This window comes from Mustela erminea, chromosome 6 (assembly GCF_009829155.1).
Source record: "Mustela erminea isolate mMusErm1 chromosome 6, mMusErm1.Pri, whole genome shotgun sequence".
Lineage (NCBI taxonomy): Eukaryota > Metazoa > Chordata > Mammalia > Carnivora > Mustelidae > Mustela > Mustela erminea.
The window spans coordinates 140,684,680-140,701,386 of record NC_045619.1 but is presented as its reverse complement, the minus strand read 5'-3'; the positions used below and the strand labels follow the sequence as shown (position 1 = coordinate 140,701,386).

General features: G+C 56.0%; 1 protein-coding gene across 1 annotated transcript; it reads left to right on the top strand.

Annotated features, from left to right (window-relative positions):
- The first annotated feature begins 14,588 nt into the window (after window positions 1–14,588).
- Window positions 14,589–16,001, top strand: LOC116594444 (calmodulin-like protein 3). The gene has a single exon (XM_032349847.1). It carries the CDS (start codon window positions 14,876–14,878, stop codon window positions 15,323–15,325), a length of 450 nt encoding a protein of 149 aa, XP_032205738.1. The 5' UTR covers window positions 14,589–14,875; the 3' UTR covers window positions 15,326–16,001.
- Window positions 16,002–16,707: the final 706 nt, after the last annotated feature.

Sequence of the window (16,707 nt, the reverse complement as noted above, 5' to 3'; positions counted from 1 at the left end):
CCCTCACTACTGATGGCTTCCCCAGGAACAGAAACACACTCAGCCCTCCCTTCCCCCTTCTCCCGCTGGCTCTAGGGGCCAAGTACTGGTGAGAAACCAGTAGGACAGGTTTGGGGGCCTCCTCTGTCTCCTCAGACTTGCGGGAACCTGCTAGGCCCTTCCTCCTGAGCCAGTCTTTGGGGTGGGCACCTCCCCCCAGCTTGCCTGGAGCTCCCTGTGTGAGGCTGTCTGCGCCCAGAGCTCCCGGAGCCGGATCCCAGAACCCACCCTCCATCAGGCCCTTTGTGGGTGGTGAGCAGGAAAAACGGTGAGCCGGTGAGCCACTGGGCTGCCTTCATGGCCAGCGGGGCCCCCGGAGTCCCCACAGTGTCCAGAACCTGAAACTCAAGTCACGTTGCCCATGGAGCAGCTGGCCTTGGGCCCGGGAGCTGTGGGCGTCGTCCTGGCCTCCCAGGGCAGAGGCCACATGGCCTGATGCTGGTGACCTCAGCATAGGAGGACCCCACCCCTGCCTTAGAAGGGTGAAGCCCACCGGAGCGGCAGGAAAGGCGCTGGCTCCGGACGGGCTCAGGAGCCCCACTGTCTTGGTGCCCATCACCCAGCTGTCGGCTCCCCGTGGGACCCCTCACCAGACCCCAGCTTCCTGCAGGCAGGTGCTCGCAGGCCGATGGACAGACAGCCCTGAGCCACCCGGTGGCTGCTCCCAGTCCTCAGGGAAGTCTGAGGCCAGTGAAGCACCAGGCCTCACCGACGCTGGGCACCGTGTCAGGCTCACTCCCCACTCCTGCTCCTATCCCTGCCGTGAGCAGGTGCTCCCGGTGTCCAGTGACTTTGGTAGGTGACCCTCATTCCGCAGCAAATGCTCACATGTTGAAGGCTCAGAAGTCAGAGATCACCTTTCCATTTTATTTATTTTATTTTATTAAGAATTATTTGTTTCAGAGAGAGAGAGAGAGCACGCACGCACAGGAAGAGGGGCACAGAGAGGGGGCGAGAGAGAATTTCCAGCCGAGCGTGGAGGCTCCATCCCACAACCCTGAGATCATGCCCTGAGTGAAATCAAGAGTCAGAGGCTGAACCCCCGAGCCAGCCCGGCGCCCCTCATCTTTGCGTTTAGATCCTTGTCCAAGCAAAGGCGGGATCCTCGGGCTGCAACGGGTCACCGGGAAAAGGGGGGAGGCCCCACTGTCGTGGGCTCGCGTTCAGACGAGCGGCTTTGCGTCGGATGGCTGTGCCCTCAGCACCGCTTGCTGGGGGGGCGGCTGTGCCGGCGGGGCCCACGGTTTGCCCAGACCTGCCGGGTGGTTGGCAAGCGCTGTCCTTCCCACCGCTTCTCCAAGACACGCCCGGGGGCTCGGCAGGACGTGCACACACGCGTGCAGCCCGGGGACCACGCGATCCCCCGCTGGCTCGGAGGAAGGCGCTGTCCCCAGGACACGGAGCATTTTGACTTTAACCACCTGCGCCGGAAATCTAAGAGGCACCAGGTGTGCCATTTCCCACCATTCTGGACAACAGTGAGGTGTACCGTGGGTCCAGCAGCGACAGATGAGAAACGGGACCGTGGTGGTGTCCTAGCGTCGCCCCAGCCGGCCATAGGACCAAGAGCAGGTGTGGGCGCCGTGCGCTGGACCACGGGGCGGGGGGCACTTTCCCCGCGGATGCGCCCCCCGAGGGCCCATCTGCTTTGGTGTTCACCCCGCGGGCCAGCTCCATGTCCCCCTAGTGTTGCCCTAACGAGGTAGAGCCAGCATTGTCAGGGGACGGGAGGTGGAGACCTGACCAAACTTGGAAATCAGCGACTCTAATTATGTAAAAACAGTCAAAAATTGGGGCACCTGGGTGGCTCAGCGGGTTAAAGCCTCTGCCTTCGGTTCAGGTCATGATCCCAGAGTTCTGGGATCGAGCCCCGCATCGGGCTCTCTGCTCAGCAGGGAGCCTGCTTCCTCTTCTCTCTCTGCCTGCCTCTCTGCCTACTTGTGATTTCTGTCAAATAAATAAATAAAATCTTAAAAAAAAAAAAAAGTCAAAAATCCAGGCACCTGGGGAGCTCAGGCAGGTCATGATCTCAGGGTCGTGAGCTCGGGATGGAGCCCTGAGTCAGGCTCTGTGCTCAGCGCAGCGTCTACTCAAGATTCCCCTCTCCCTCTGCTCCTCCCTTGTCGTCCATGTGCTCGCCCTCTCTCTCTCTCTCTCTCAAAAAAATATTTTTTAAATTTAAAGAAAAGTAATTTTAAATTTACTTTTTAATTTAATTTAAAATAAAGTTTTAAATTAAAAAAAAGAGTATATTTAAATTTAAAGAAAAGCAGTAATAAATCAGTCGCTCTGAGATGGTGCCCGGTGCTTCTACCATGTCCGTAGGTGCAGTAGATTCAGGCGAGAACCCAAAGCGTCAGGATTGCCATGGCCTGAACAGGGCTCAGAGCCGCCATTCATTCCCGCAGACTCACGGGCCTCAGCTCCTCCCCGCCTCCCTCATTGCATCCATCTGGCAAGAAATGAGGGAGGGAGCAGCCCCAGGACATTGCCACAGACCAGAGGAGTGACTGGGGTGCACCCACGCATCCCACTGCACTGCTCAGAGGGCGTGAATTAGGTCGCAGTGCTCCCAAAGTGCTGGCCCCGGGATCCCCCTCCGCACCCACTGGGCTCCCTGGGAGAACTCAGGACACCTTTCCGCCATCCCTACACTCCTCCGACTTTCCGTGTGCCCTGAGGGGAGCCAGGCAGGAGGCTAATCGGGTCTCTGTACAAACATGCCCTCCCCACTGTGGAAATGACCATACAAAGTGGGTCATAACGTCCTGTGTTGCCGGGCAGAACATTAGAATGTTTGTGACAACCTCCCACCCCATCTCGCTCTCCTGTGCTGGCTTGAACACACACACATCCACACTCACAACTGAAACTACCAAACCATCCACATTTTATCTTGCCCAGGTAGGAAGGGCATTTTCTCCACCAAAGAATTAAGAATGGCCTTCTAGAGAAAAAACAGTTGACACGTTTATATGAACTCCTCTCTCAGTAGGTAGCTGAACGCTCCCCAGCACGGTCAGGCACCAGACCAGGGACTGACCTTTGGAATCCCCGGGGGCAGGCACAGCACAGGGGAGTAGCCGGAAGGGCGGGCCCAGCTGCTAGAGCTTGGAGAAGGCAGTCTGGGGGGGGGGATGGGGGGCCAGGAGATAGGTAGGAAAGGCGGGGTCTCTAGATCCCTGGAGAGACAGCTGGTAACAGGAGAGGGAAGAAGGGAGCCCCCAAACCAGAAGCTAATTATGGCTTCTTCCCCATGGTGTCAGAAAGACCAGGACACAGAGAAATAATCCACCTGTTAGAGGAGAAAATAAAGAGCCACTATCACACCCGTATGAACGGCTGCCATGCGGGGACAGAGGCAGCCTTCAGGGAGTTTAGCTCTGACTAAGGAAATGCCAGCAGATGGGCGCCCCAAGTCAGAGGTGGGATGGCAGAACTACATTTAAATAATTCTGGAAACGCCAACATTAGAAAAGACTATGTTAAAAATAATACTGACTACGTCAAAGAGTACGCTGTTCTATGAGTGGCAAACAGTGACGGTCAACAACAAGAAGTTGGTGTCTCCTCTGTAGGCCACCGTATTTTTAGTGTCAGAACTTAGACGAAGAAATTAAATATCTCATTGGAAGCCTTGGTCATGCTGAGAACGCAAACAGCTTCTTTGGGATGTCGTGGGGAAGACAACCTGTTTACGCCAACAGCTGTTCTAAGCAAAACGGATGCCATGAAACGCGTTATTTCTCCCAGGAAACGTGGCCATCTGGAGACGGCCAAGAAAACATTTCCAACTTCCCTTGCTCTAATATAATTAGGCAAATAGTTTCTGGCCAAAAAGATGTAAGCAAATGAATTGTGGGCAGCCCCTGGGAAGAGAGGAGCTTGCCTTTCTCCAGCATTTTCCAGAATTGGGCTGTGCAGGATTCGGGCTTGAGACGAGGCCTTGACCTACCCCCTTGGGTCAGGAGGTGGTGTAGAAGTAGAGACGGAGTTACAGAGCCCTGGGTCCCGAATGTTCTGAAGAAGCCTTATCACACCAGACTGCTCGCCTGTGGACTTCCTTTCGACTTACAAAATAAAACCCTAGGGGTGCCTGGGTGGCTCAGTGGGTTAAGCCTCCACCTTCAGCTCAGGTCATGATCTCAGGCCCTGGGATCGAGATCTCAGGCCCTGGGATCGAGCCCCGCATCGGGTTCTCTGCTCAGCAGGGAGCCTGCTTCCCCCTCTTTCTCTGCCTGCCTCTCTGCCTACTTGTGATCTCTGTCAAATAAATAAACATAATCTTTTTAAAAAATACTATATTGTTGGGGGGGGACAGATTTGGAGGAACAAACAATGGACCAATGATTTACTATATGAATGAAGAGCTCTTAAATTTTTCAAAAAACCACAATAAAATAGCAACACTGGCCAAGGATCCGAATGCAGGTCACAGAGGAGCAGATCCAAATGTCCAAACACACACTGAGGGACCCCGCAGTTCGGCAGGAGATGGAGACGTACAAATTAAAGTGATGACGAGGTATCCTTTTATACCCAGTCTGGGTGGCAAATGTTCGCGGAACGCTCTAACGGCAGAGAGGACGCCAAGAGATGGGCATGGGCCCAGGCTGCTTGTGAACAGGGCGCGTGCGGCAGCCTTCGTGTGAGAAATGTGGCGCACGTCCTGCAGGCAAAGCCGTACTGGGCTTACAGGAGCAGGGTCGCAGGTCTAGGCCGTGAGCGGTGGGGGGTGCCGAGAGGCAGGAAACGGGAACTAACACGAGAAGGAAAAGATGGACAGTCAGTGCGAGTCTGTGCACACGTGTGTGTGCACGTGTGTGCGTGTGTAAGAGATCAGCCGTCCCTTGGAAAGGACCATTTCTGGAATGACTCATTTATGTTCCTCACAATCTCAGGCGTCACAAAGCTTTCATTTCTAAGACGGGAATTAAGAAAATCACACTTGGCAGAATCAAATTTAAAATCCTGGGTTTCCGCGGCAGAGGAGGCCTGAGCACCTCCCACTGTGACCTCGGGGCCTGCTCGGGGCGCCTCTGCGGGGTTCCCTCTCCCCTTCCTCTTAGATCCGAGGGACGGCCCTGCCAGCGTCTCAGACTTGCCCAGGACTTGATCAGGTCTTGAATTTTTTTCAAGTTGCAATTTGGGATCGTTGAGTGTCACCAAGGAAGCCTTTAGGGGAGGTCGGCTCTGTGTTAAGTAATCACATTTAGGGAAACTCTGGGCCCCTTTGAGGAGCAAAGTTGTAGACTACGTGGGTCCTAAGCGGGCATGGGGGAAGAGGTTTGACCCCCACAAGCCGTAACCATGCAGATGGAGGTAACGCTGGACATGGCGTTCCCTAAGCTCAGGGATCCCGGTGCTTGGGTTAAGGAGGAGCCTGCCCCCATCGCCCCCACGCCTGCTGTGGACCACCAACCCTGGTAGAAGGACCTTCTATATTCTCAGGACAGGACGCAGGGTGCTGGACCTTGCGAAACAGGATGGGGCCTCAGCCCACCCCCACTCCTACCCCCTGCCTGTCCCGGGAGCTCCAGGGAGGCACAGACAGAGGGCAGTGGCCTTAACCAGGTCAGATCCTGGGACCGGGTGAGCAGGGCCCGCCCTGTCCCCGCCAGACAAGCCCATTGCCCAACCTGGGCACGGCCTGGGTGACACACACCTGGGGGAGGGGGAAGGGCGGCTCCCTGTGACTCCTGCCGGAAAGGCTCCATCATCCCCTAGGGGACCGTCCCTGATGGCCCAGTTTCAGTGGGGGAGGTGGGTCTGATATTCCCCCCAGTATCCCCACGGAGGGCCCAATAATGGGGCATCAGCAAGACTGATCATGGTAATAGGGTGTTGGCGTGGCTCCGTCACCTCAGGTGGCCACCCTCCGTCTGACCAGGCCACACTGGCTGACCTGCCAAGGGCTCCAACATGTGACCTCATCTCTTAGTCACTCAGTAGTTGGTTCCTGTTTTGCAGAGGAGGTGAGTGGGGCTCAGACACAGGACAGAACTCGTTCGTGGCGCAGCTGGGACCTGGAATGCAGGTTCCCTTCCTCAGCCCGTCCTCATGTCTCAGGCCTTCAGCTGTCCCTCCTGTGCCCCTGAAAGCAGCCACACGCAGCTCCAGCCACCTGTGGTGGCCTGTCAGAGCTGGCAGCCAGGGCCCTCCCCAGGCAGCCGCGCCCCGGGTGCTGAAGGGCAGCAAGGCAGGTAGGGCCGTGGAAAGTGCCAGAAGGAGCTGGCGTTTCCGTGGGCGCCCCGCCTCTCACCCGCTGCCTGGCTCCGGCACACGCTTACCAGATAGCAGTCAGTTTCGCATGTCGTATGGATCGATAGAGACAGAGATAGAATTTTTTTGAGAGAGAGAGAAAAAGAGAGAGTGGGGAAGGGGCCGAGAGAGAGAGAGAGAGAGAGAGAGAGACAGACTCTCAAGCAGACTCCGCCCCCGGAGCAGAGCTGACGCTGGGGTCCCTCCCACAACCCTGGGATCCTGACCTGAGCCAAAATCAAGAGTCAGACACTCAACCGACCAAGTCACCAGGTCCCCCAGTTCTGCATTTTAAATTGGGCAACTCGGCAAATGCGTTTGGTACACAGACGGTCCTCGGGGCACATTCGTGAAATCCTTGGGAAGCGTTTCTCCAGAAGCCGTCGCCCATCGCCAGGAAGCCCGCACCATCCCATCCGCTCACCCGTATTCACCCGAGTCCACCAGTATGCTCCCATTTGTCGGGAACGTCGGGGACAAGCTGCCCTGACTCTCGCTTGACTCTCTCTGTGCCGCATCGACACCTGTCTCTTTACTGGGGCTGTACTAGTTCCCCTACTTTCATTCCAGGTTCCTCATCTGTGTGTTTGAATGTCTGTGCTCCCCAGAGGGGAACAATGATTTGGTTTTTAAAGATCTCTAGCCTTTAGCTCTTCCTTAAGAGCTTGCTTTCTATTTTTTTTTTTTTTTTTTTTTTTTTTTTTTTTGTCTATCTGATTACTTTCTGGCATCTCAAAAAGAGAGCAGAGCTTTCCCTCCACCCCGCCCCCTCCTACTATAGCATGAGTAACCTTCTGCTTCCTCAGGGGAGCTCTGCTCGGCCCCCCGCCCCTCCCAGCACACGGGCCACACTCTCCAGCCTGACCGTCTTCCGGGCACGATCAGAGAGCAGCTGTCGGGCTTTTTCACACGTTAGTCTCTTCTTGTCTTGCACATACACGCGGCCACAGAACAACCTCCTTTTAGAGCTAACGTGTTGTGAACCAGGTCTCGGTATTTGGGTTCATGGTCATTTTGTGTGTTTGTTTCCTCAAGCTGCATAGTATTTTCCCGGTGATGCATTTGAAATTCTTTCCTCCAGGTGTACCAGACGGACAAACAGACATGTAGATAATAGACAGATAACAGAGGACAGACGACGGGGAGATAGTAGAGGGACGACAGATAAGTAGGTGAGAGGGAGGGGCCATTGTTCGGGGGCTCCCTGTTTCATTTTGGAAAGGAGTTGGGGGGAAGCGAGCCGCGGGGCCCACATGACGGGTCCCGCTCAGGCGTCCCCGCGCGGAGCATCCGCCATCTCATCCCTGGTGTGGAAGCCGCGCCTGCCCCGCACCCTCCTTCCCAGGGTCCTCCGCACTGTTAGGTCTGGGACGGGGGCTGCTGAGACCCCAACTTCTCAGGGAGCCAAAGCCGCTGCTCCCTAGAGCCGCAGACGGAGACGTGCCAGGCTCCCAGCAGGCAGGGGACAGACAGCTTTCTGGTGCCACCTGGTTGCCCAGAGACGGCCAGGAGGCTGATCTCCGCGGGCGTCCTCACAAAGGAGCGGTGCCAGCTTTCTCTTTCACCCCTCGTTCGTCAAGAACTCAGAGCAGGCACGATGCCAGGGACGTGTGGGCTCGGGGGAAGTTGGGGCTGGGACGTCAGGCCCCTGGGGCAGACCCCGTCCCGGGCTCTTCCCCCACCACGTGTCAGGCCTCCGGCAAACGCCTTCTTCTCGCTCACCCACGGAGCTGCCCCATGGCCCGCCCTCGAGCTCCCCATGGGGGGAAATCTCAGAGCTGAGCAACGACCCGTCCCTCCTTCCTCTGCCCTTGGACTTCTCGTGGGGCTCCCTTGGACCACACCACACCGTTCTCTCCGCCCCTTCCCCCTCCTGATCAAAGCCCCTTTCCAAGGCTTTCCCTTCCCTTCTCCGGGTCATCAAAGGTGGCCTCCTCCGGGCATACAACGCTTGGTCCTGGGTGAGGTGCCTTGGGTCACCGCCATACTCCTCCAGAGACAGGTCAGGAGCTGTCTGCTCTCTCCCTCATACAAATGCAGAAATGCAGGTGCAGAAACACCGCCGGGGTCAACGTCGGTGGCACTCTGAGTCAGGGCTGGACCTCGAGAGCGTTGGTTCACGCCGAGACGCTGGACCCCTGTGGTCGGTGGCAGCCGTGTCATGAGCCCTCCTGCCCCATCCCCCCTACCACACAAGAGGCACCACTTGTGGGACCAAGCCTTCCACCACCTTCTGCTTCCCGGAAAGCCTGCATCTAGCCCAGCCCACTGACCCTGGTCGAAGCCTTCACCTCTGTTCGGCAGATGTCTCTCAAATGCCTATTAGTGCTGGGGCCGTGCGGGACCTGGGACACAGAGGGTCTCCAATGTAAAAGGCTGATGAGAGATTCCCTTAGTAAGTGGCGATGGCCCTCAGGCTCTGTTGCTTGCAGCACAAAGAGCCTGGAGACCTTCCCGTTAGGCCCATTTTTGTGGCTCACAAAGTAGTTGCCTAGTCCTGGGTAAAGACTTAAGTTGGATGGGTTATGAGGTCCTCGTCTGGCAAAGAAGGGGTTTAGACTAGAGGGTGTCTTTGGAAATCATTAGCCATGGAAACCATTTTTCAAATGAAATCTTCCTTGCATGGTAAGTGATTGTTAACCTTTATTGAGCGCTAACTGTTCTAGCCACCGTTCTGAACCTGCTGTGTTCATCTGTGGTGCCCTATGCTACTGTTGTATCCATCGTATGGATGAGGATACCAAGCCACTAGAGTCACAACTTGCCCAACGCACGTGAAGCAGTTAAAACCAGGGCTTTACTGGTTGGCAGTGGGGGCAGGGAAGGAGTCCAGGCACCCCGGGTCTCGCTCACCACCCATCTCTGGAAGGACCTTAGCAGAGTCCAAGGGACTCAACGAACAAGTCTAAAGCCGCTGGGTAAATGACTTCCAAAGGGGGTTCTGCCCTTTGCTGAACCCCTTTTCTTCCTTCAAATTGCTTACCTGAGTGCAGAGCCCATACCCCAAACCCCCCTGCTTCTCCACGCCGCGCCGCTCCCCAACAGGCTTGCCTGTGCTCATGTGGACACCTGATGCCCAGGCAAACACGAGCTGACACACGTGGCTTTCTGCAGGGAATGAAAAGGTTTTCATCACAACCATCAACTTCAAAGGCTTGGAACCTGGAACAAACGCTCTCCCTGCCTCTTCCGGAGTTCTGCACCCCTCAGGCGAGAAGCTTGTTCTCGGGAAGGTAACTGCCGCACCCCTGTGACTGCGGGGCTTAAAGTAAGGGCGCAGCCGGTGATCAAACAGAGCTGGGCACCAGGAGGTCTGTTCCGTGTGGTTCTAGGCCCTCGGTGACATCACCTCATCAAATATTTTCTGTTGGTCAATTTTTTTTTTCAAAACATAGAATATAAAAGAAAAAATTTTTTAATAAATATTTGAAAACCACATCAAATATCCGATTTGAAAGGCCGGTGGTTCACACAAAGGAGCCCCTCCAGAACCCGGCTCTGCCCTCCTCCACGGTGCCTTCCCCAAAGCCAGTGCAGGAACCTTTCCCCAAAGCCCAGAAGTTCAGGGGAGGCACCAGTGAGCATGGCCAGTGACCTGGGCTAAGTCACCAATCCCAGCAGGTGTCATTTGGAAAAAAAAACACAAAAAACAAAAAGCCCTTTTCCCAGGAGAAGAGGATGTCTGAGAAGAGATGTAATGGGTTTGGCTGCATTTAATGTGGGATTTAGTACTAATTTGCTTTTGTCTGGGGTGATCATTTAATCTTGATTTGATCACAGTGGCTGTCAGTAATTACATACAAGTCACATTGCCACCCTCCTGTCGCCTCCTGACTGCGTGCACTGAGCATGGTGCTGGCCACGCAGCTGCTAGGAGCTGGAGACCCTGAGCAGTGGCGTCAGCATGGGGTGGGAGGGGGCGCCCCCGAAGCCTGCCCCGAAGCCTGCCCTCATACGCCTGCTGATCTGAGGACACACTGACCCAAGGAGATCCAGGAAACTTTCAAAACAGTCTCCTGATGCCTCCCCTGCCCTCGGTGCTCTTCACTCCGCAGGTGAGGCCTCTGGTCATAAAAGCCAACCACTCCTTCCCTTTGTGGCCCTGCAGGTGGTAACGCACTGTGCCCCGTGTGTACTGGGAGCGGTCTTCTCACACCCCGCACCAGCGTCCTAAACCATGATGTCACCTGGTTGCTTATCAGATTTCAGTGAAACAGCTCCCAGCCCCCATCAGAGCAACCGTCTCCTCCTTGAACTCAAACTCCACTCCAGCCCAGCCCAGCCCAGGACAGCCCCGGAGGAACCTGGGTGATTCAACCAAGACTGACCAAAAGTCATTCCGAGACCTAGGTCACGCACCAAGGCTAGAAGCCGCCCAAGTTCGTTGGCGTTGGTCGCAGCGGCCTGAACCCATGGAGACAAGTTGTTTCCATTCCCGCTGGGGGCTGGCTGACGAGCGACCGCGGGGGCTGGTGAATGGCTTCACCCAGAACTCACGGCCACGCTCAGCACCGCACGTCCTCACAGGGCACGGGCATGGGAGGGCCGACAAGCCTGCGGAGCCCTGATGTGTCTCTTCAGAGTCCCCAGCAGCGGCAGCAGATCCCCGAGGGGGCCGCGTGCACTCTAGTGACACCACGGAGAGAAGAATGGGTTCCTGTGCTCTCCAGGGGAAGGCGCTACAGCACGCAGTGCCTCTGGTGGGTGTCCTCATGCACGACGGGGAAGATTGGGGTCTTCATTCATTCTTAATAATTTATTGTCAATAATACTTAATAATTCTCTAGGGCCACATTCCAGTGTCCGCAGTCCCTCTGACCTCCAGCTCAGGGAGGACCAGACGCGGTTCAAACTTGGTTCTCAACGCTCCGCGGGTGTGGTCCTCCAAGAGAGTTCCAGGATCCACGGGGGGTTAGGGTGACCCGAATACCCTTTCAGAGGGCCCGGGAGGTCAAAACGAGTCTCCTAATAATACCGAGACATTATTTGCCTTTCTTACTCTGTTGACCTCTTGCACCAAGGCCAAAGCAAAGGCGCATAAAATCACAGCACCTTAGCCAGGGCCCCGGCCCCTGTACTCACAACCATTATATTCTTTGCTGCCCCAGAATCTCAATTAGGAAAAAAAAAAAAAAAAAAAAAAAAAAAAAAGCCTGTTTCACTTAAGAATGTTCTAGAAGTAGTGAAATAACTTTATTAAATTTCCACCCTTGCATGCACATCCTTAATACGCTACCGAACATGGAGAGACCGTAGGAAAAGCACCGTGGGCGTCTGTGAGAGACGGGTGAGTGAACCAATACCGTCCAAATGACTGATCGCGGCACGACAAAATCCCAAAGCACGCGAGTGACCGGTGGATTTTAGTGACAGTGCGAGAAGGTTCATTGACATGAGTTCAGATTCCACTAACTTTGGAGAAACCACCCTTGCCCAGTGTTGATACAGTATCGAAGAAAAACATCCAGAGACCTGAGTCATTTGCATGATCTCTCCTTTTCTCCCTACATACCTGTGCGAAGCCGGGTCATTCACGCCTCACGGCAAAGCATCTGCTCACCGTTCACTGCAGCAGCGGACCTGCTCCGTAAACCCAAACTTAAGAAGAGACATGCAAAATTTGTTTGTTTGTTTTTTTTTTAAAGATATTATTTATTTGTCACAGAGAGAGCACAAGCAGGCAGAGTGGCAGGCAGAGGCAGAGAGAGAAGCAGGCTCCCCACTGGACAAGGAGCATAATGTGGGCCTGGATCCCAGGACCCCGGGATCATGACCTGAGATGAAGGCAGCGGCCTAACCAACTGAGCCACCCAGGCGTCCCGCAAAATTGTTTTTATTAGGTGCCACACGTCTCCTTTGGGCCTCTGCCTTCGGCTCAGGTTGTGGTCCCAGGGTCCTGGGATCAAGCCCCGCGTCAGGCTCTCTGCTGAGCCTGCTTCCCCCTCTCTCTCTCTGCCTGCCTCACCACCTACTTGTGATCTCGGTCTGTTAAATGAATAATAAAAAAAAAAAAATTTAGAAATAGAACTATTTTTCATAAAACAATATTAGGTTCGCATGAGTTTTTGTTTTCTGTTTTTCTCAAGTTGCACACCAGTATAGAAAAATATATTTCAATATTTAACGTTTTTCCAGGTGTGATTTCGAATCCTGGGAATATTGATACAGCCCACGTGAACAAAAAGCTCTTTGGGGTCCTCAATCACTTGAAGCGTTTAGATGGGTCTGAAGATCAAAACTGCGTGCTTGGGGAAGGCTGCAGGGAGCGCGGCAGAACCCCAGGAACTAAGCACTGGTTTCCTAACGAGCGAGACGCCCTGGTGTAGCCCATCCCAGCGCTCTGCTTTGTGAGTCATGAGTCACTCTGTTTAAAATCCTTACGGAGCTCTCTCTCCGTGAGCTTTTTTGAAGAACACGCTTAGGGCGAGGGCTGGATGTTGGAACCACAACGCCATAATCCAGAAACCTGCAGAAGCCCGCCGGCCACGTACCCCCTTGTGGGTGCAGTAGTCAGGAAGCAAGACCAGACGGTATGCGTCCATCAGGGGGACCAACCACAGGCACGTGCCCCCCGGTGACGCTAGCCCCTGGTTCCGCAGGACGGCGTGTCACTTCCACGCCTGCTGCCCTCATATGATCTCATGCTTCCATCCCTTTGGGGGTGAGGTTTTGGCTTATGAATTTGGGGGCACACATTCAGATATTAGCATCTGGTTCGTCCATTCTTTCCTTCATGGACCATGCCCTTGATGTCCTATCTAAATCCGCCCCAGACCCTGGACAAGCTGGTGTCATTGCCAAGCCCAAGGTCATTCAGACTCTCTATGTCATCATCTGTGAGTTTTATGGTTTTGCATTTTACATTTTGCCTGCAATCCATTTTGAGTTACTTTTTGGGGAAGGGTGTTAAGGTCCGTGTCTAGCTTCACTGTTTGCACATGAATGTCCCGTTCTTCCAGCATCGTTTGTTAAAAAGATGATCTTTTATCCCTCTTGCTCCTCTGTCAAAGATCAGTAAACTGTACCGTGTGGGTGTACTTCTGGGCCTTCTATGCTTCTGTTCAATCGATCCTAAAAATGGATCTTGGGCAACCGTGCCATCTTGATTACTGTGGGGTTACAGCGAGTCTCAAAGTGCAGCTTTGTCCTTTTCTGCAGTATCGTAGTGGTTCTCTGGGGTCTCAGTTTGAATTTTCGTGGATTCCCACAGGCAGAGAGAGGGACCCTTTCTCACTCAGTGGGTGGTCAAGTTCCCAGGCTTCCCGGGAGCTGGGAGCAGGAGTCTGTACCCAGGGATTATCTCCCCTCTCCCCTTCTTAGGAGTATCTCCTCTTAAAAACACCCCTTTTCTCTGCTACCCCAAAACGAGGGATCCAGACTTTCAGACATGACTTTACATATCTTCCCATCGCTCAGAGAGAAAAACGTGAATCTCCACCACCTCTCCCCAGGCCTGCATGTGTGCCCTTCCTCACGTCCTTGGGTCCCCGCCATCCACCAGGCTGCAGCCACGCTGGCCACCCCACTGCCAAGCCCTCTCCCACCCGTGGGCTTTGAGCCTGCTCCGCCTCCCTGCCTGGACAGTGCCCTCCCATGCCGCCTCGAGGAAGCCTTCCCTGACCGTCACTGCGGAAGCGACCTGCCCGTGTTCTCCCCACCAGCACCCTTTCCATGTTCTTCATGGCATTTGTGACAGTGTCCAAGTATCGCACCTGTTCGTTTGCTCACTAGCTAGCTGGCTCACAGAGGGAAGAGAAATTTCTGGAGGACGGGGAGCTGCCTGTCTCATTCGTGGCTCTAGTCCCAGCTTCTAGAACAGTCCATGCACAGAGTAGGCCCTCAGCCCATACATAGGAATGAAGGAGTTGGGGGAAATCCGCCTCCAGTCATGTTTCTTCTGAGGATAAGAAGACAGTCCGCTTCCTCTTGAAGAAGAAAACCTTGTTCCTTCTCTGAAAACCCTTTTGGGAACCTGGAGGCTTTCAGGCTTTGGAGAGCCAAGACAGGGGGAGGAAGTTCCCTTCAGACAAAGGCAACTTCTGCCTTTCATCCCACCCTGAACCGCCACAGAAGGGAGGCTGGCTGTTCTCTGGGCCGCAGGGTCTGAAGACGGGACAGGGGTGATTCCAGAAGGAACAGCCCAAACCAGTCTCTGGAGGGCTGGGCAGGCTGCCCTCCCTGTGGGTGTCCTGCAGGGGTTCCTGCCGGCTCCCAGTGCGGTGGGCAGGGAGCCGCGCGCGCGCATACACACACACACACACACACACACACGCACACGCATGCACGCACACGCACACACAAGCACACAGACACACACTGGTGCTGGCGTCAGCTCAACCCTCAGCCAGCCTGGTTCCTGGTGCCGGACTCCTGTTCCAACAGCACCCGGCCTGGGGCAACCACGGGGCGGGGAGTCCGCATGTGAGCGAGAGCCCGGCTCCTTCTTAAGCGCCCGCCAGTCAAGCCCGGGCCAGACGGCCAGCCAGCCAGCCGGCGCCCCACACTCCGCCACCTGTCCTGCGGCTCCACCGACCGCCACCGCCACCGCCACCGGAGCAGCCACCACCCAGCCTCCATGGCCGACCAGCTGAGCGAGGAACAGGTGGCCGAGTTCAAGGAGGCCTTCTGCCTGTTTGACAAGGACGGGGACGGCGTCATCACCACCCAGGAGCTGGGCACCGTCATGCGCTCCCTGGGCCAGAACCCCACGGAGGCCGAGCTGCGCGACATGGTCAGCGAGATCGACCGCGACGGCAACGGCACCGTGGACTTCCCCGAGTTCCTGGGCATGATGGCCAGGCAGCTGAAGGGCAGGGACAGCGAGGACCAGATCCGCGAGGCCTTCCGCGTCTTCGACAAGGACGGCAACGGCCTGGTGAGCGCCGCGGAGCTGCGGCACGTGATGACCAGGCTGGGGGAGCAGCTGAGCGACGAGGAGGTGGACGAGATGATCCGGGCCGCGGACGTGGACGGGGACGGGCAGGTGAACTACGAGGAGTTCGTCCACATGCTGGTCTCCAAGTGAGGAGCCCGGCCCGGCACTGTGGCTTTGCTGCGCGAACCCGGGGCCAGCCCTGCTCCCGGCAACCCTCCGGCCCCTCTGGGCTCCGCAGCTTCTCCGTTCCAGGTGATTCCGCCCATCTTTGTGCACCTCCCTTTGTCGCCTTTTTCCTGCCACCCCTCCCCCGCCTTCCCAGCCGGGCCACGCCTCCCCCAAGCTCAGAGACACCAGGTGCTTCTGCCACTCAGGAGCAGCAGCGACATCACTCTGCCTGGACAGTGAACAGAGGACCAGTGCAGTCCCACCGGCCAGGCACCTGGGGAGGTGCAGGGTGACATCACAGAGCCCTGGGCTGGACCCCTGCGGGGCACTCAGCACTGGGGCCGGGTCCCTAGCCCCCTGAGCCGGGGGAGGGGTTCCGGAGCCTCCGTGACCTGAGGGCACCATGTGCCGCTGGACTGGGGCGGGTGGGAGGGACCTGGCCTGGGCGAGGGGGCTGCTGGAGATGTCGGCACTTGAGATCAGGCTTCCCCGAGAAAGAGCACCCCCTTTCCGCTGGTGCTCGATTGTCTGATTCATCCTTTGCCGCTTGGAATAAACCCGGGGTCAGTTGTGACACGTTTGCATTCAGCTTCAAGGAGGGAAATTGGAGCGGGAGGGAGAGGGAAGCGCGGGGAGTAATAAAATGCTCGTGTCCCCGTCACGCCTCCTTCTGTTCCGCGTCCCGCTGAAATGAGCCTCTCTCCGTCCAGGGTTTAGACGGGGCAGGATCTCCATTTTCGTGGTTTCTGAAAAGGCCACGAAACCTTGCGTTGGAGAACACAGTGAAAGAGTGAAGCCTACAGAAGGCAAATTTTCAATGCTTATTTCAAATAAAATGGGGAAGTCAGTAGAGCCCCTGGAGCCGTGAGCAGATTACAGGTGAGAAGGCACCTGGCCGTGCATATCCATCCCCGGTGGTCGGACAGCCGGGGATTCCGGCCTGGGGACAGTCGCCGGCCGACCGCCAGCAGCACGTCTGCAGGAAGCGAGCGGCCCTTCCTGCAGGCTCCCCCCGGGTGCCGGGCACAGTGGCGAGCCCTCGGCGTGCACAGTAGCTCACTGCCACCCCGAGCAGTGGGTCCTGCAGTAGCTTCCCTGTCTCACAAATGAGGAGGCTGAGACACGCTGAGCTTTAGAAATCAGTGCAAGGCCCCCGGCTGCAAAGTCCCAGGGCTGGGATTGCACCTTTGCCCACACCGTGAGGCCTCTCCGCAGCCCCTTTGCCTCCACGGGGACTGAGGACTAGAACACTGCCTCTCGCGCGAGCATTTGCGAGAGGGTTAGAAACCATCTCAACGTGCCGGGCATGCAGTAGGTGCTTAATAAGTGACAACTACTCTTGCAGTCGCTTTTAGGAATCCCCT

Coding starts and splice junctions, on each gene's coding strand:
- LOC116594444 (XM_032349847.1), top strand. CDS start 14,876: ATGGCCGACCAGCTGAGCGAGGAACAGGTGGCCGAGTTCAAGGAGGCC.